This window comes from Phragmites australis, chromosome 18 (genome assembly GCF_958298935.1).
Source record: "Phragmites australis chromosome 18, lpPhrAust1.1, whole genome shotgun sequence".
Classification (NCBI taxonomy): domain Eukaryota; kingdom Viridiplantae; phylum Streptophyta; class Magnoliopsida; order Poales; family Poaceae; genus Phragmites; species Phragmites australis.
Window position 1 is genome coordinate 4,658,507 of NC_084938.1, and position 20,683 is coordinate 4,679,189.

The 20,683-nt window shown below is 41.7% G+C and overlaps 1 protein-coding gene across 1 annotated transcript; it reads right to left on the reverse strand.

The window, feature by feature from the left end:
- Positions 1-428: 428 nt before the first annotated feature.
- Positions 429-19,470, reverse strand: LOC133899467 (uncharacterized). Its single transcript, XM_062340451.1, has 5 exons — positions 19,339-19,470; positions 19,009-19,134; positions 18,733-18,906; positions 1,438-1,652; positions 429-1,309 (listed from the first exon to the last, which is right to left on the reverse strand). The coding sequence occupies exons 1-5, from the start codon at positions 19,468-19,470 to the stop codon at positions 1,075-1,077; spliced, it is 882 nt and encodes a 293-aa protein (XP_062196435.1). The 3' UTR covers positions 429-1,074.
- Positions 19,471-20,683: the final 1,213 nt, after the last annotated feature.

Here is a 20,683-nt window from a genome sequence, read left to right on the forward strand (position 1 = left end):
AACATTAAATTTCAATGCTCTGTTCCTTTTAGCATAGCATGAAACTGGTCTAACAGCCTTCTAAAAGGACCAGAACTGAACATGTAAAAGGGACTATTCATGGTTCTCACACTCTAAATCTTATCAGGTGATCATTACTTGCGAATTGAAAATTAAGACAAATTTCGGATAAGCATATGAAAATCAACAGCACTAGCCTACATCAGATGGACAAAACCAAACTAGCAGAATACAGAAGGTCAAATAGAGACCAAATCATTCAGTTTTGCTCAACAGCAATATCCACATCAACATTACCTAACATTCAAAAATGAACAAAGACACCAGCAGAAACATGATTCAGTTAACGATAAGTCACAAGTAGTCAGGTGCGCGACAGTACACCACATTATTTATTCACTAGGAACAGATTTGAACACCTCAAAGACATTAGACAAGAACCACAGCTCACTCAAACCATCAGGCCATTTGTGAATATTATGTTCTTGTAGGAGTACTACTAATTCAACCAGTACTATTTTCTCCAGCTCACTCAAAACCTCAAGCCATTTATGAATCCAATATTCTTGTAGGAGTAGTACTAATTAAATCAATTGTGTTTTCTCCTCGCTTGTGCCACCAAACATCTCTATTCATTTCTGCCTTTGGATTGGAGCTGAACAATATAGACTGCTTAATATTGCATTCAGTCAAACGAAGTAAATACTCAAGCCACCTAGCAATTTCACTGGCAATTAAACACACAACACACTGACACTACGCCAAGTTGAACCCAAACACAGAATCACTTTCCAAACAATAAAGTCGGCGACGTCGCAAGCCAATTAGCAAACAGCAGAAGAAACGAATTAAACAAATCACTTGCAAACAACTATTGAATAAGCCACACATACATCTTAAATGACACTGCAACCATCCATAACAATTTTTGAAGTATACCCATCTTTTCTACTAATACATAAAAATGGCATTTTGGACAAGTACATTTGACCCACATTTACATGACGCACATCAATTTCACTGAACACATCTAACATTAATAACTAGGGTTACCACACAACATTAAAACCTCCGTCAAATCGTAAGTTTCAACAAGGTAACAACACAATACGTGTAGGCGTTGTAGGAAGGGAGAGAAGAGCATGGCGTACATACCTGGTGCTTGGTGAGGCGCCTGCGGATGGCGCGGGTCTTCTTGGGGCGGAGGTCGAGCGGAAGCAGCTTGTTCTTGTACGCCTCCCACAGCGCCGCCTTCTGCTTCTGCGAGATCACGGTGAGCACGCGCGCGACGGATGTGCGCACCACCTTGCTGCAAAGAAGAAGCCACGGATCCACACCTCGGTTTCAGTCCGCCGCGAGCGCAAGGAGATGGAGAACAAGATACATAGTTTAGAAGCGAGGGCGGGGGGGGGGGGGGGAGTGGAGCAAGCAAATCACATCTTGGAGAGCTTGTTGGGGGCACGGCCGCGCCCGCCGCTGCTCGCCCGAGCTTGGCATGTGAGGGGCGGCGGCCGACTGTGTAGGGGTCGTGAGCTCCAGTGGGCAAGAGCGACGGCGCCGGCGTCGAGGATGTGGTGCAGCCCAGCGGAGGTAGAAGGGTCCGGCGGTGGCGGAGGTGCAGACGGGCGGCCTGCCGGCGGCGGCCAGTGCGGCTACAGCGGGCGGCAGGGACGGCGGAGCCGGGCGGCAGTCCTCGAGTGTGGGACGGGCCGGCGCCGTGGTGGAGCATGGTCGTGCGGAGGAGGAGACGCGACGGCGGCGGGCTCCGGATTGGCGGCAGCGGGCTCCGGTTTGGCGGCGGGGGACTAGGGATTGGGGAGGGGCGGTCGGGCGCGGGATGCGTGGGGAATTTTGGAGTGGGGATGTGTTTTGCCTGTGCGAGGAAAAAGTTTAGCGCGAGAGTGTTTCGCCGCGCGCACCGCTGAAAACACCCTGTTTGCCGAGTGTCAAATAGAGGACACTCGGCAAACAACTGATTTTTTTTAAATTAAAAACCCACCCAGATGTTTCAAATTTCTTTTCATTTCTTGGGTAAGACCTAAAAATAGACTCAACAACATGAATAAGATTTTTCTACCCATTTTTTCCTATTATTTCATGCACTTGCAGTACAAATTTGACTTATATCCATTAAAAGCCTAGAAATGCACTTAATAAATTAAAAATAGCAAACGAACCTAGAAAAATGCCAAATTTTAACATCGAATATGCTATATTGTATGTTGAGTTTAAAAAAAGTTTCAAAGTCAAACGACGATTCAACCGTCACTTCGGCTTCAAACTTGATCCGTTCCCTCTCGAAACCACGATTTTTCCTCGGAGATGCTTCGGTTTCTAAGCATCATACGTGACAACTTTTGCGAAACCTTCTCAAATTTTTACCACAGCCTCTACGTATCATATCATGACACATGGCAAGTCTCATGTTTTTCAGACTTCGTTTGCTTTTTTTAGAATTAAAAAATCAATAAGCTACATGTTGGTGGTCGAGTGTTGCCACCCAGATATTTCAAATTTCTTTTCATTTCTTGGGTAAGGCCTAAAAATAGACTCAACAATATGAATATGATTTTTCTACCTATTGTTTTCCATTATTTCATGCACTTGCAGTACAAATTTGACTTATATCCGTTAAAAGCCTAGAAATGCACTTAATGAATTAAAAATAGGAAACGGAACCAGAAAAATACCAAATTTTAACATGGAATATGCTATATTGTATGATGAGTTTAGAAAAAGTTTTAAGGTCAAACGACGATTCAACCGTCACTTCGGCTTCAAACCTGATCCGTTCCCTCTAGAAACCACGATCCTTCCTCGGAGATGCTTCGGTTTCTAAGCATCGTACGTGACAACTTTTGCAAAACCTTCTCAAATTTTTACCATAGCCTCTACGTATCATATCATGACACCATGGCAAGTCTCATGTTTTTCAGACTTCGTTTGCTTTTTTTAGAATTAAAAAACCAATAAGCTACATGTTGGTGGTCAAGTGTTGCCACCCAGATGTTTCAAATTTCTTTTCATTTCTTGGGTAAGACCTAAAAATAGACTCAAAAACATGAATATGATTTTTCTACCCATTTTTTTTCCATTATTTCATGCACTTGCAGTACAAATTTGACTTATATCCATTAAAAGCCTAGAAATACACTTAATGAATTAAAAATAGCAAACGGACTCAGAAAAATACCAAATTTTAACATGGAAAGAGAGGGGGAAAGAAAAGAAAAGAGAACAAAAGAAAATAAAGAAAATAAAAGAGAAAAACAAATTAAAACATTTTCGTGTTCTAAAATAATGAAATAAGAAATTTTTGCCGAGTGTCCGTTAGACGACACTCGGTAAAGGAGGGACGCGCCGTCAGATTCCGTTCGAAGGGACACATGGCGCGGTGTTTGCCGAGTGCCCGACTTTACCGAGTGTGTTTTCTCGAGTTTACCGAGTGTTTTTTTTTTGTCGAGTGCTTTTCACTGGGTTTGCCGAGTGTCTACTTGTTTGCCGAGTGTTTTCGTTCGGCACTCGGCGTATTGGATGGTTTGCCGAGTGCGCGAGAAAATGCACTCGGCAAATATACAAACACTCGGCAAACTAGCGGTTTCCGGTAGTGAATACAGGCAATAACCTCTAGTTTCGTGATTCCAATGTATTTACTACCTGTAGTAGAACTTGTGAGTTTATTTCCGATCTTCAGTTATATCTTAATTTTCCTTAAGATTTGGGTTACGATATTTCTTTTCATTGATTTGGGCTGATCTTAGGGTGTTATCTATTAGTAGCTTGAAGTTGTTTCCTTAAACACTTTGTGCTGCATCACCCGATCCCATCGTAAAACTTCTTTCAAAGATGTCCAAAGCACTATAGCAAGGTGACACTGAAATAATATATGTTTAGATATTGGTTTCGTTGTGACTTGGTGCTCCCTGTGTGCTGTCTATATATATATGTCCATGTAGCTGCTTGTTCTAGTGTAATAAATAATTGGGTTTATGGTACATTAACATCCTAGCTTGTTCTATATTACATGATTAATTTGCTCTTACATATACTATATTTATATTTCAGCTGATGAAAAGTCATCATGGCATGCATTTTATAGTGCAGCAGCTCTTATACTGATGAATATGATTGTCTTTTTCAGATGGCATCAAGACACAATCAAAACTGGCAGAAGAAAACTGTTGATTACAGCAATGTTGTTTTAGCATTACCTGCTCTTGCTCGTGCGGCAAGAAAAGAACGGGTTGAAGCATCCAATAATACTTCTGGTGGACCTTCAGGTGAGTTCTGTGATATAATATTTCTCTAGGAATCGTGCAGCAATAAAACTTTGCAAACGCCTGAAAATATATTTTAGTATCAATGATACTAGTTTACATATATCCTTGAAATATGTACCTTACATAAAATTTACATTCTTCGGGTTTGGGGCCCTCGGCCCCTCCGCCGTCTCGTTCGGATGAGGTTCCTGGGTCTTGTGCTCCTTCCCCTGTTTGGCTTGGGACTAGCATTGCTGCGAGGGTCATCGCCGGCCCACCTTCTAGGGACTTTTGCATCCTCGATCGTCTCAGAGCATGCCAGGGCCAAAGAAGATCTTCGTCGTGCAGTGTTCGTCACAGTTGCCGGCACCAGGCCATTGGTATCTCCTCATGAGGCAGCGGTGGCTATTGTGGAGAGGTTTGGTCTGAATGTTGGGTCCATGTCCATTGTTCACCGTGTTGAGCTGGAGGATTTCTTGCTCATTTTGCTGGATGACGCTACAACAGAGGTGGTCATCAATGGCGTCCGTCCTGCCCGCGCTTCTCACCTCACGCTGCTCATTAAACGTTGGACTTGACAGGCTCATGAGGTGGGGCGATCCTTGTAGTTCTTAATTGATCTGTCCCTCCATTTTGTCCCAACGCACTTGTGGGAAATTGCGACTATGGAACAGCTCCTGGGAGCATACCGTTGGATTTAACAACTTCATCCTTCAACAGCCGACTGTTCTGATCAATCTTCTTTTTGTCTCACGGCTTGGACTCAGCACGCTGGTATGATCCCATCCTCCAAGGACCTGTTCGATCATCGCCGAACCTGCAGAGCTTGGGGCCATGGAAGGTCCCCTGGAGAAGAAGACTCTAGTGTACAAGATTGATATCATAGTGACCGCGGTCCACGAATTTGATCTTCATGCGCCAGATTCACCTCCTCCGTTAGACGATGATCACATTGATGGTAGGAGGCTCTAGTGATCTTGATGGTGGTCACCCTCAGTTCCCAGTGACATCACGGTTGGGGCCCACCAATGAGAGGGCCCCATGGAGGTCCATATCGGAGCTGGTTCCTCTCTGTTCTTTGGCTGTTGTTTCTTCTTGGTTGTAAAATGAACATTTCAAATGTGTTGAGTTTGAACGTTCGTGGACTTAATGAAGTCTCATGAAGGAATGCAGCTCGAAATGAGGTCGTCACTTCAAAGGTGGATATTATTTGTTTTTAAGAGACAATGCTTTCTCTCATCACACCATACTTGCTGCTTTCCCTGTTTGGCACCGAGTTCGATGGTTTCTCATATCTCCCGGCATCTAGGAAGTGTGGTGGTGTGTTGATTGCATGGAAAGGATCGGTGTACCAATGCATTTTTGCACAGGTGTACTCTTTTTCGGTTTCTATCCATTTTTGCTTCTATTGTTGGGCTGAATTGGTGGCTCACGGGAGTGTATGGTCCACAGGAAGACGCTGAGAAACTTCTTTTTCTCCAAGAACTCCATGACATTAGAGCTCTTTGTCAATGCCCATGGGTGGTTGTCGGGGACTTCAATCTGATGTACAGGTCCAAGGACAAGAACAAAGGGAATGTTATTCGGGCTATGTTGGGGCGCTTCCAATGCTTACTGGATGATGTGGAGCTCAAAGAGATCTCTTTGATTGGCAGGAAATTTACTTGGTCTAATGAGAGACAAGCTCCAACTCTTGTTAAGCTTGATCGGGTTTTCCATGCAACTAACTGGGAACTTTTATTCCCGGATTGCTTGCTTCAAAGTTCAGCCACATCTCTGTCAGATCACCGTCCGCTATTATTGAGTCTAAAAAACAATATTAGGGGCAAGCGCCAGTTTCATTTTGAGAGCTTTTGGCCCAAGTTAGATGGTTTCCATGAAGCCGTGCAAAAGGCTTGGGACACTGCAGTGGTGGAGTTTGCTCCTCTTGAGTTTTTGATGCTAAGTTTCAGATTTTGTGTAGAAGCTTGGAGGCATGGAGTCAGAAAAAAGTTGGTAATATTAGTCTTCGTGTCCAGACAGGTAAATAGATCATTCATTGTCTTGAGATCATCCAAGACTCAAGGGCTCTCTCGGTTGAGGAGGCTTGGCTAAAGTGAAAGCTGAAGCATCTTTGTCTTGGTTTAGCCTCGTTGGAGCGTATTATTGCCCGACTTCATTCGCGGATTGATTGGCTTAAAGAGGGGGATGTAAATACCCATTTCTTTCACTTCCATGCTAGATACCGGAAGAGAAAAAATTATTTCTAAGCTCAAGGTTGCTGACTATATTGTCACCTCCCAGGATGACAAACAAAATGCTATGCTTGAGTACTATTCAGATCTGTTTGGTACGGTTGAAAATAGATTGACTTCTCTAAATTTGCAAACTTTTCACACCCACCCATGATCTATCAACCCTTGATGATCCTATTTTTGAAAATGAGGTCTGGGAAACTATTAAGCTTCTTCCTCTAGATAAGGTTCCTGGCCCGGATGATTTTACCAGGAGATTCTATCGGTTGTGCTGGCCTATTATTAAACATGAAGTTATGGAGGCAATCTTGGTGTTGCAGCTTGGGGACGATAAAAAATTTGGGCTTTTGAACTCGGCTTTTCCCACTCTCCTTCCCAAGAAAGCAGATGCGAATGAGGTGAACGATTATCGGCCGATCAGCTTAGTGCACAGTTTCACCAAATTGATTGCAAAAAATCTTGGCCAATTAGCTTGCTCCTTGGTTATCTTGCTTGGTCTCTTCCAATCAAAGCACTTTTGTGTAGGGAGGTGTATTCAAGACAATTTTTTTATTGGTGCAACATATTGCTCGGTTCTTATACCAATAAAAGGATCCATGTTTACTCCTCGAGATCGATATTACTAAAGCTTTTGATTTGGTTTCCTGGAGTTTCTTAGTGGAGGTTATGCTTCATTTCGGTTTTGGAAGGCGCTGGATTTCTCTAAAATGCAGTATGTTGTCAATATTTTGACTCGCATGCTCTTAAATGGTGAGCCGTGGGTTCCCTTTCAACACGGGAGAGGCCTTTGTCAAGGTGATCTATTATCTCCCATGTTGTTTATTTTGGTCATGGACATCCTGAATTCTTTGTTCAACTGTGCTAGTGAGGTGGGTTTGCTTCAACCTCTTGCTACCTGGTCGCTGAATCATAGGATGTCGCTATACGCGGATGATTTTGTTCTCTTTTTGTGCCCGACTACCAGCGACCTCGAGTTAAGTACTGAGCTCCCGCAGCATTTTGGGGACACGTCCTGGTTAAGGCCAATATTCTAAAGAGCTTGGCTGTCCCAATTCAGTGTGGTCAGGTGGAAATTGATGTGCTTCAACAGGTATTGACTGCCTTGTGCGATTGATGTTTTTCCATGTCAGTACCTTGGCCTACCTTTGTCGATGAAGAAACTTACGAAAGCGGCCTTGCAATCGATTATTGACAAGATTGTTGATAGGCTCCGGAGGTGGAAAGCTGCCCTTTTGCATCCAGTTGGTAAGGCTGTCTTGGTTCGTGCGATTCTCATAGAGATCCCTAGTTACCAACTCATAGCTTTGGAGTTCCCAAAGTGGGTGATAAACGCTATTGATAAACAATGCAGGGCTTTCCTTTGGAAAGGTCGGGACAAGGTTAACAGAGGATATTGTTTGATTGCTTGGCGCCGTGTGTGTAGGCCGATTGAGCTAGGTTGTCTGGGGATTCATGACCTTGAAACTTTGAGCTGGTCGCTGCGAATGCGCTGGTTATGGTTATAGAAGACCCAACCTGACAAACCTTGGGTAGGGTTTAGGCTCCAAATCCACACAAACTCTAAAGCTTTGTTCATCACCCTTATCCTTTCGGAGGTCGGAAATGGTATCAATACTCTATTCTGGTAGGATAGGTGGCTACATGGGAAGTCGTTGGCTGATCTTGCCCCCCATGTGGTCACCATGGTTTCTAAGCATTCCTATAACCATTGCACAGTTGGTCAAGCTCTGCATCAGAATTGGTGGGTCCATGACATCAAAGGTGCTTTGTCGGTTACGTCCCTTGTCAAATTTCTTCAGCTTTGGGATGTTATCACTGAGGTTCAGTTGCTGCCAGATGTTGCTCATGAACACACTTGGGTTGTTGAGGCCTCCGCGGTCTTCACTGCATATCTGCTTACATAAAGTTCTTTGTGGGAAGCATTGAGTTTGAACCTTGGAAACGTATTTGAATGTAGTGGGGCTCATCGAGTGCTAAATTCCTTGTCTGGTTTGCCATCCATAATCGGTGTTGGACTGCCGATAGGTTGGCACGCCAGGGACTGCAGCATCCTGATAGGTGCCTTCTCTGTGACCAAGAGGTGGACACAATCAATCACCTTCTCACATGCTATGTTTTCTCCCACCAAGTTTGGTTCTCTCTGCTCAGTAAGGTAGGTCTGCAATAGGTCGCGCCCTCGCATCATGTTACTAGATTTAGTTCATGGTGACGTAAAGACAGCTAAGAGAATTGACAAACAATGGCGAAAAGGTTTTCACTTGCTAGTGTTTTTTGGAGTTTGGTGGATTTGGAAGCATGCAACGATTGTGCTTTTAATGGTGCTACTCCAAACATTTAGGCCATCATGTCCTTGATCTTAGATGAGGCCAGGTTGTGGTGCTCTACAGGTGCTAATCGCCTAAGGTTGTTGTTGCTTTGATCAGTCTTTCTAAGGCATGTGTTGTGCTTTGTGTGTATAGCCCTGTGTGTGTCGGTGTGTGTGTTTAGCCCAGTTTGTGCTTGGGTTGTGTGTGTTTTTTGTTTTCCTTTGGGTCCTGTTTGTTTATCTCTTTCTTAATATAATGACATGCAACTCTCATGGGTATTCAAGAAAAATAAAATAAAATTTAACCATCATTTTTTCAATAATGTTTCTATTGGCATCGCAGAGGAACCAAATGTTGCAAAAGATGAACAACATCTCCAGGAGGAACAACCAGGTAATTATGAAACCATTCAATTGGAGACACTTCGAAGAGTGTTGTAGGAAACTAAGAGTTCTATGATTTAATATATCTCTAGGTGTGGTGCAACCACAAAACTGAGAAGAGACTTTAATACCTTCTTACTATTTGACATTGCACTTGAAGTACCATACAAGAAATTGAACCATGATTTTTAAATATGTTTTCTATAGGCATTGTAGAGGAACCAAATGTTGTGAATGATGAACAACATATTGAGGAGGAGCAACCTGCAGGTAATTTTGAAACCACTCAATTGGAGACCCTTCGAAGAGTGCAGCAGGAAACTAAGAGTTCTATGATATAACATATCATTAGGCATCATGTAGCAATAGAACTTTGCAAACGCTAGAGAGGAAATTCTAGTACCTTTTACTACTATTTGACATATGCACTTGAAAGTACCATACATGAAATTTAAACATGACCTTTTCAATTATTTTTCTATAGGCATTGTAGAGGAACCAAATGTTATGAACAATGAACAACATATTCAGGAAGAACAACCAGGTAAAATTGAAACCATTCAATTAGAGACCCTTTGAAGAGTGCAATGGGAAATTAAGGGTTCTATGATATAATATTTCTCTAGGCACCATGCAGCAACAGAATTTTGCAAATGCCACGAGAAATTTTAATATTTTAATTTGACATATGCACTTGAAACACCATACATAAAATTTAACCATGATTTTTTAAATAATTTTTCTATAGGTATTGCAGAGGAACCCAATGCTCTGAACGATGAACAACATGTGCAAGAGGAACAACCAGGTAATTTTGAAACCATTTAATTGGAGACCATTCGCATAGTGCAGTGGGGAACTAAAGAGTTCTATGATATTGTTGCTTCCATGAAATTTAGATTATGGTTTCATTTACTTTTGCCAAAATTTTATATTGTGATGATGTGATAATATTTATTAAATATGTTCTAGGTTTTGGTGATATATTCGACTTCCCCTTGAAGAATAAAATCGTGGACCTTGACTAGAGTATTGGCTGCATAGTGCATACCCCGAGTGGAAGTTATGTTGTTCGTTTAGTTCCAAAATAATTTCAGATTCATGTATTCGCTGATTACTGAGCGAAGAGCATGTGGTCTAACTTTTGAATTATTGTATGTCGGACCTAAAATTCCGAGTTAACTTATCTCTTTGTCTTAGTTTGGAATTGATATTTCTACTTGTTTAATTTTATTTTTCACTTTATTACTGGACTGCTATATTTATGCACAGAATTTGATAAACTATATGCATGGTTTCTTTCTCCTTATTGGGGAGAGCAGCAGTGCTTGCGTGATTATACAGAAGAAGAGGGTGTCCGGACCACAAGAGTGGTTTGATTACTTGAAATCATCATTGAGAAATGTTATCGAGAGATGTTTTGCTGTCCTGTTTTCCTATTCACAGGGACATGCTCTATTTATAGTGGAAGCTGAGTTACATTGTATGCACTTGCCTGCTGTGTTATCTAAAACTTTGTTAGAGTGGTGGAACCACTAGTTCGTGTTAATTTGCTTTCTGCAGATGTGTACAGCGCCATAATGTTTCATGATTTAAATGGAGTTGAAGGAGACAATTACATCTGCAGAGCATGAGGTGGAATGTGTAAGTTCAGCAGATCTCTATTGCAAGAATAAATCTATAGCACAACAGCAAAAAGAACTACGACAATTCCAAATTTCCTACTGGATCCAATAAGAAGATAAGTAGAACACCCTTAACTAAGACTTGTTTTGGCTTGAACTTTTTCCTTGCGCTTGATAACTTTTCTTAAAAGAGTCCTAAATTGCAGGAGGAAGAATCAAAGTACTTCACTAAAAATCCTATACCTAAAGCAAAGAAGCTTTGCCAGCTTATCACTTGATTCAGCATACTCAGCTTTAAGGTCCTGGTTCACAAATTTATCTTTTTGACATGCTGCTTGAGAGTTGAGGCATCTTTGCCTGTGATAATTATTTTCACTACTGGTTCTTTTTTGGATGGACTTTTAGTACCGGTTCTTGATAAGAACCGGTAGAATACACTATCACTACCAGTTACATCCGAACCGACAGTGATAGGGGGCAAAAAAGGGTGTTTTTGTAGTATTGATTCTACTCAGTTGCAATATGTTTGGAAGAAAATGTGTGGTGCACACATGCAATGTGTTGGGAACAAAATGTGGTACACACTGCAATGTGTATGGAAGAAAATGTGATACACATAGGTGTGCACACACATAATGTGAGACAACTTGCATACATCATTTCTAGTTCTTTATTTACACCATAAGGTAAGATAATTAGCCTGTCCAAGAACGAACGAACAATAAGTAGACAATTACATGAATCTAGAAAGGAAAACATAATATTGTATCGCCAGCCACATCGACGTTAACATTAGCTTAAGCAACGTGCGTATTGGCAACCACGACGAGCAGCCACTACTGTATGGGGATGCACTCCTCCTTGTGCCCCCATCCTCTAGTGCAAAGCCTGGAACGCATGGCGTTATACTGCACACGGTGCACTGCCGAACCTCGAGAGGCCATGTCTCGGGTTGCCTGCAAGTGGGCACTGACCACATCAGCAGTATCCACACCGACGGTGGTGGAAGCGGCCATGCTGCGAACCACTCGGCAAGGAAGCTATTGTCTGGGGGCCACCAGCTGTAGGAGGACGGCAATGCAGCAAAGTACCCAAAGTCGCTTGTGATGCACTTGGGATGATTGCCACCATGGATGTGGGCGAGGCCAGCCTCCGATCCAGCACGAGCCCAGGCGGGTACTTGGCGCACAACTCCTAGAAGTTGTACCAGTGTAGGGATCGGTGACGTCCTAAGAGGGGGGTGAATTAGGACACTTAGAAACTAATAGATCTAAAAACTTTACAAGATAAATCTATCTTAATTTCTATTTAAATGTGCTCTAGGTTTATCTAGTGTATCTACTCTACTGTTCAAGAGGATTACAACCTACTCTAGCAAGGTAAATTGTAAGTATGTAAATGCTAAAACATAAATAAGGTAGAGAGACAAACTCGGCATAAGAGATTTTTTATCCCACGATATCTATGACACACAAGCCACCCATAGTCCATGTTGGAGCTCCACAAAGGATATGCTCCTGGTCACCAAGTCTCTTCCGGTCATGGCTTTTGAGTTATCAAGTCACTAATACAAGGTCTCAAGCACAATGAGCCACCAAGCCATCAAGGTGAGGTCTCATCACTAACATCTCTTCTGGTCACTTGTACGCCATCTTCACTTCGGAGCTTTCATCACAAAGACAAGGGCCTCTGTGTCCCCACACAATCTTCTTGTCGTCTCTCTACAACAAGTCGGAGGGTCAACAATTTAAGCACTTTGGTGGCTTGGATGTCTTCTCAAGTGTGTATGAGCTTCCTCTGAACTCCAGCAGTTTAAAATTACTGAGTGAAGGGGTATTTATAACCTCAACTCCATAGACTGACCGTTGCTCTAACGGCTCAAACTTACTGTGAACACTGGATGATCCAGTGACAACAGTAGTACAAGTACCGGACCATCCGGTGAGTACAACATTAGCAACTAGCCATTGGAACTTTAAGCACTTTGGTGACTTAGATGTCTTCTCAAAGTGTATGAGCTTCATCTGTACTCCGACAGCTTCAAATAACTGAGTGGAGGGGGTATTTATAGCCCCAACCCCATGGACTAGCCGTTGCTCCAATGGCTCAGACTTATTGTGAACACCGGATGATTTGGTGACAATAATAGTACAAACACCGGATCATCTGGTGAGTACAACATCAGTAACTAGCCGTTGGAACCTCACTCAAATACATTCTGAACACCGAATTGTCCTGTGTATCCTCCACTTCCATCATCGATCTATTCGGTGTGTTGACCTGAGCCTAACCACGCCACTTCTTCTCTATGCAATTAGTCTGATGATCTTCAAATCACTACACCGGATCATTCGGTGAGTTCATGTCTCATTCATCGAGACACCAAGTGAAAAATACTTCGGTGTGTTGAACTCCTCAACACCAGACCATCCAGTGCTTTAAACTTCATCTCCTTAAAAAATCTAATGTTCTGTTAAATGCTTCGGTGCTCTTACTCTTCTAACACCGGACCATCATGTGAGATGATCTTCACCTCCCTCCATCAGAAATACTCCAGTGTGTTCATCGGGGTATTACCGAATCTTTCGGTGAGTGCACCTTCACTGGTACTCCGGCGTTATCAAAGCTTTTATCACCGGACCATTTGGTAAGTTCAACAACCTCTACATAAAATGCTCTAGTGAGTGCAAACTCCTTTGCACCGCACTATCTAGTGAGAACAATTTCTCTGAGACTTCTCCAATTCAATCAAACTTTGTCCCAGCTGCGGTGACTTCTTCATGTATTGTATCCATTAGACCTACTAACATATATTCTTGACAAACATGTTAGTCACAATGACTATATTATCATTAATCGTCAAAATCACAATTATGACCTACTAGGACTATTTTCGCTACAATCTCCCCATTTTTGGTGATTGATGACAACACAACCAAAGCAAGAAGCAAATGATATCAATTAAGAAAATACATGATTTCATAAGTTCACAAGACCATACTTCTTTGCTTAGATGCATGGTAAAAATAAATTATGATACCAATTGTAATGACAACCATGTTCTTACCAATATTATATCTCCCTTTTTGCTATAATTTCCCTCAACATTATGTCCCTCTTTTAGTTGTGGCTGCCATGCAGATAGTGCTTCTTTTTTCTCCATTACCATTATCTCCCTTGATCGACTCATGCAAGAGTTTCTTCACCTTTGTCAACCCGAGATGCATTCCCTTTAGTCAACAATCTACCCGAGATAGTTTTTGCATCTTGCTTGCTTCTCTTGCATCTTGTTTTGGTCTCAAAATTCTTCCCCTTTGTCAACAATCTCAAAAGGACTACAAACACATGTTGAACTTAAAGGAAAATATTAGAACATTTGGGAGAGAACTTCATAAAATATGATCCATATGAATGATAGCACTTATGAAGAATTATGAGGAATTGATACCAATTGAAAAAATATAACAATTATAAGGATAGGAGGCATTGATGTCAATTGAAAAAGACAATCAAGGATCATAATTCATGAAACTCACATAATATAGTCTAAACTCCCCTTATATATATGCATACATATAATGAGACCCACTTGTGAATCACTTATAGGAATATAGCAATATATGCACAACTGGACAATAATTAGAGGTAGGAAGTTTAAGCCATATCATGCATGTAGTTAGCTTAAATGTAGAAATGAATTGACAATAATACCAATTGAAGCCTTTAAGCATTGCATACATTCGGGGACTTGTTGATCACTCCATGAGACTACAAAACATATTACTTGAAACACATGATAGTTTCAAAATCACAACCTATAGGATATACTCCTGCTAAATGTGTGCATACAAGTGTTGAATACTATTGAGAAATATGCACCTGTTATTGATAACAATAGGGATGGTACCCTATAGATTGGTTCATGACAGATAAAGGATACCAATTGTAGAACTAGTAGCATGTAAGGAACCTATGTAAGTTGCTCATAAGAAAGAGAGAAACACAAGCAACCTACTATTTGAAAAATTTACACTAGTCATTACAATAAATTAAATTGAGATCATGCAATCCTAGACAAGGCAAATATACAAATTAAAAAGGATTTTGCATTTAGTACCTTTCACTTTTGGATGGGAATTTAGGTATATGATAATCATGATCTTCATCAATGCACCTAATCTTGTACACTTAGATTCTTTATTTGAATCTTCACTTCATCTTGTAAGCCAAGTCTTCAAATCCCCGAGTCGACTTGTGGACTTCAAGTCTTCTTTGAAACCCAAACCGATTGGGCCCCTTTATATTGGTGATGATTTCCTTGGGCACCCAAATAGGTTGGTTCCACTCACAGTCTTTTTTCCTAATCATATGTGCAACCACTTTGCCATTGTTCTTCTTCTTGAGCTTGTAGTGGTTGCTCTTGGTCTCGGTGTTGTATTTGGGCTTGGTGTAGATGTTGGATGTATTTCTGGAGAGGTTCATGATTTTCTTCTTCTCCTTGATCCCCTTCTTGACTTGTTTGCATTGGAAGGACTTGTGACCTTTTTGATGACACTTTAAGCATGTCACGGTGGACCCCTTCATAGATTTCTTCATCATGGTAGCATGTTATCTTGAGGAGGTTGGACATGGTTCTTGCCTTTTAATCTTGCCAAGTATTTCTTTAGCTTCTCCACTTCTTTCTTGAGCTCATCATTCTCTTATGCAATGAGGTTGTTATGTGGTTATACAACAATATTCTCAACACAAATCTCATTGCAAAAGGGTGAGCTAGATAAATCAATTAAATCCTCACAAGAAGTGGAAGCATCCACCTTAGGTTTGAAATTAAAGAGTGAGGTATATTACTTCAAAGGGACCCTAGGTTGAGATTCAATGCCCTCAAATTTTGCCTTAAGCTTTTCACACTCCTTGTTTAGCAATTCGAATTTGCTCAATAATTGTTTATAATTAGACACAAAGGTAGCATAAATATCATTAAGGGCATTGCATTTCTTTAGTTCTTTAGATTGTTTCTTTAAGGCCCTTTGTTGCTCATTGATTAAATCAAGAAGTTTTTCTTGAGAGATTGAATCCTCATCGAATTCATCATTACTTACATCACTTTCTATACCTTTGGCTATAAGACACTTGTGTGATGACTTGCGCGATGAAGACTTGCGTGATGATGACCTTGAGAAAGATCTTCTCTTGGAGGAGTGTATGGTGAGTCTCTCATCACTTGAACTTGAATCTTCATCTTCACTAACCCATCTTCTCGTGCTTGCAAATGTTTTGCTTCTTTCTCTTGTCTCCCTCTTGTTCTTGATCTTCTTTTCTTTCTTGATATGATCAATTGTTTTAACCAAGTATTTTAAGGAGATTGGATGATCAATCTTAGCATTGATTTTCTTAATGTTCTTCTCCACTTGTGAGAAGAGTTTGACCATCTTAGAATCAATCTCTTCATCACTTGAGGTGCTTTGCTCATCTTCTTCATCGCTCTTTTAATCTTGATCACCATCATCTTCGCTTGAGCTGAACTCTAGCTCTTGCCTCCTTATCCATGCCTTTATGTGTTGGCTTTGAGCTTGCTTACTTGTGAGAGCAAGGTTCTTGCTGTCGAATGAGGAAGAAGCTTCAACCCCCATATTCATAGTCATCTCATGGGCAGTGATCTTGCCTAGAATTTGGCTTGGAGTCATCTTGATGATGTCGTGATTATTGCAGATGACGGTGACAATCAACTTGTACTTTAGAAGAAGAGCATGAAGTATTCTTCTCACCACTTGAGCATCTTCAATTTGTGTCAAAACTAGCCCATTGATCTCATTGACAAGAATATTTAAACGTCAGTGCATATCATTATCACTTTCATTAGCAAATTGTTTGATACTATTGAGCTTAGTAACAAGCACATGATATTTCTCATTGCGTACATCCTTTGTGCCTTCATGTATTTCAATGAGACTAGTCCAAATATCATGTGTATTGGTGCGAGAATAAACACGATTAAATGCATCAATATTTAAAGATGATAAAATGATACTCTTGTCTATAGCATCGTATTGTCTCTCCTTGTTTGTGAGACAATGTCTCATCCCCTCCTAAGTGACTTTCCAAACATATAGACCTTTAACTTGCAAATAACATGTCATTAGAATTTTCCAGCGGGAAAAATTAGTACTGTTAAAGTTGGATGTCACAACTCACTAGTCGCTAAAGCCTAACCGATCACAATGAGACTAAGGCTCATATACCTCTTGAATTGGCGAAACCTTGTGAAAGATGTAAGGCTCTAACACCAATTGTAGAGCTAAGTATGAGCCCTAGATCTGATACCGATTGTAGGGATTATTGACGTTCTAAGAGGGGGGTTGGATTAGGACACTGAGAAATTGATGGCTCTAAAAACTTCACAAGATAAATCTATCTCAATTTCTATTTAAATGTGCTCTACATTTATCTAGTGTGTTTACTCTACCGTTCAAGAGGATTGCAACTTACTCGAGCAAGGTAAATTGCAAGTATGTAAATGTGGAAATGTAAATAAGGTAGAGAGACAAACTCGGTATAAGGAATTTTTTATCCCTTGGTATCGGTGGCATACAAGACACCCCTAGTCCACGTTAGAGCTTTACAAAGAATATGCTCTCGGTCACCAAGTCTCTTCCGGTCACGACTCTTGAGCTACCAAGTCACCAATACAATGTCTCAAGCACGATGAGCCACCAAGCCACCAAGATGAGGTCTCACCACAAACAACTCTTCCGATCACTTGTACGCCGTCTTCACTTGGAGCTTTAATTACAAAGGCAAGGGTCTCCGCGTCCTCACAGAATCTTCTTGCCGCTGCTCCACACCAAGTCGGATGGTCAACAAGTTACTGGCGAGTCAGCAAGACTCTAAGACGTCGGTGTACCTCTTGGTACACGATTGGATCACTCCTTGATACACTCTCTAGGTTGAAACACCTAGCAACACTTCTCTCAACCCTGCGAACTAGCCATTGCTCCAACGGTTCAAACTTACTGTGAACACCGAATGATTCGGTGACAGCAGTAATACAAGCACCGGACCATCTAGTGAGTATAACATTAGCAATTAGCTATTGGAACCTCACTCAAATACATTGTGAACACCGGATTGTCCGTTGTATCCTTCACTTCCATCACCGAACTATCCGGTGTGTTGACCTGAGCCTAACCGCTCCACTTCTTCTCTGCGCAATTAGTCCGGTGATCTTCAAATTACTACATCGGATCATCTGTTTAGTTCATGTCTCCTTCACCGAGACACCAAGTGAAAAATGCTTTGGTGTGTTGAACTCCTCAACACCGGACCATCCGGTGCTTTGAACTTTATCTCTTAAAAAATCTAATGTTTTGTTAAATGCTTCGGTGCTCTTACTCTTCTAACACTGGACCATCCGATGAGATGATCTTCACCTTCCTCCGTCAGTAATATTCCGGTGTGTTCACCGGGGCATTACCGAACCTTCCAGTGAGTGTATCTTCACTGAACTCCATTGATAGAATACTCCGGTGTCGTCAAAGATTTTATCAGCAGATGGTAAGTTTAACAACCTCTGCACAAAATATTCCGGTGAGTGCAAACTCCTCTGCACTAGACTATCCGGTGAGAACAATTTTTCTAGGACTTTTCTAATTCAATCAAATTTTATCCCGACTGCGATGACTTTTCATGTATTGTATTCATGAGACCTACTAAACATATATTCTTGATAAACATATTAATCATAATAAATATGTTTTATTTATCATCAAAATTATAATTATATTATAATATAATAGAACTATTTTCGCTACATGCAGAGATGAGACGGCGGCCATTGACGGTACTTTTGGGGACACCAAGGCCGTGGGAGACACAGTTGCTGAGCTCGCGGAGGGCGCCGATGTGGCCGAGGTTCGCGGCGGCCATACCGCCATACACAGGTGCGCGGCGGTGTGCTGGCCTCTGTCGTCAGCCGTGATGCCGCCGCTGCCATTTAGCCGGATGATGGCGAGAGCGTAGATTGCCTCCGCGTGGCCGGACCTCGCAGCCTTCTTCATCCGCGACCAGCCCTGATGGCCCTCGGCGAGGCAGTAGAACCGAATCTGCCAGCAGCCGGGGACAGACAGACAAACAAACGCATGTCAATGTGCATGGGTTGATGCGAACGTGCGTACGTAGAGACAAGATATGTTTCACGCACGCACCATGCCGAGAAGGTAGTTGGCGTCAGGGTTGCCAGCGTCGCCGCAGCTGCGGAGGAAATCGTGCGCGGCGAGGCACCACCTTGCTGCGCACGGCCACGCACCACGCCGACGCCACCTTGCACCTGCCTGTGCTCCCCCAATTAACTTCATGAACTTCTTTCACCTGCGATGATCAAATCCATCAGGAACTCGAGCATCCTTTTCCTTTCCAAAGACAAGAAGGACACGATCGACGTACAATACGTAGTTACGAATCTTACGATTACGTACACTCTGACCACGCATCCAGGAATCAAACAACATACGATAAAGATGAAGCAGAGGACAAACCAAAACCGGACGGCTGCAGTACACGTACGTGAGCATGGTGGAGAAGAGGTCGGCAAGCTTGTCCGCGGAGGCCAACACGCCGGCGAGGACGGACAAGATGAGCTCTAGAGGCAGCTCCTCGAATGCACCCATGTCACTGGCGGGCGCCTGCTGAATCCTCTGCCTCCTCCCCCTGCTCCTCTCCACCGTTGTCTCTCCCGCACGGCCTCCATGGCACTCTCCGTTCTCTCGGCTTGTTCTGCAGTCCTTGGACGAGAGAGACACTATGTAAAAGATAGATAAAGGAGAAACGAAATGAGTGACGGGTGATAATATGATCTGTCACTGATAATAAAAGTGACGAGTTATAATTTTCATAAGTGACAAATTATCTTAGATCAGTTATAGGTGACGAGTCGTAGTTGTGATCCGTCACCTATTACGACTCATAAGTGACGGGTCATCTTAGTCAGTTATTAGTGACATATCATAACTTGACCCGTCATCAATGAATAACTCATCAGTGATGGATCATCCTAGTCAGTCATTAATGACGGATCAAATCGTGACCTATCAACAATATCTTGATCAATACATAGAGCTATTATTTTATGCATTATGTGTATATATACTCTAGGTATTCATATACTTAGTTTTATGTATATATATATACATAATATTTATAGTTGTTTTTATAGATGTACATGATCCATATATAGAGCTATCATTTCATGTAGTGCAAAAGTTCATGTACTCCTGGTTTATGCCATGTGTGTGTATATATGTATAGTAGTATAAACATATACTCATATATATGTGTATTCTATGTTATTTTTCTTTTATTTTTTATTATCTCAGCAGTACTAGAATATGAATTATTGTATATTTTTTTTAAGTTTGATGTAAGGGGTAACGGCTAAGGACACAAACACGTATTCCGAAAATGGTGTAGAAACTTCCGAGGGTGAGAACTCAAACTTCCAAGCCATTTTTTGCCTCAAAAAATTCGCTGAAATCGATGTTGTAGATGTTCATAGAGTCAAAAAAAACATCAAAATCAGAGTCCATATATAAAAGTTATGCCCTTTATACTAAAGCGTTTCGGATCAACATTTCAGGAAAACCATCATCGGTGACTGTGACCCGTCACCTATGACTTGTATAACTGATGGCTCACAGTTATGACCCGTCACCTATGATCTTTGGCCATGAAGGTTAAAAGGATAACATATCTGATTTCTATCATAAGCACGTGATAGCTGAAGTCGTAAGACAATCGCGCGCGAGCCCTGGGCGCGGGTTCAAGTCCCATGAAATATAAAAATCGAAATATGTTTGAAAATAATGTGGATTGGACATATGCGAT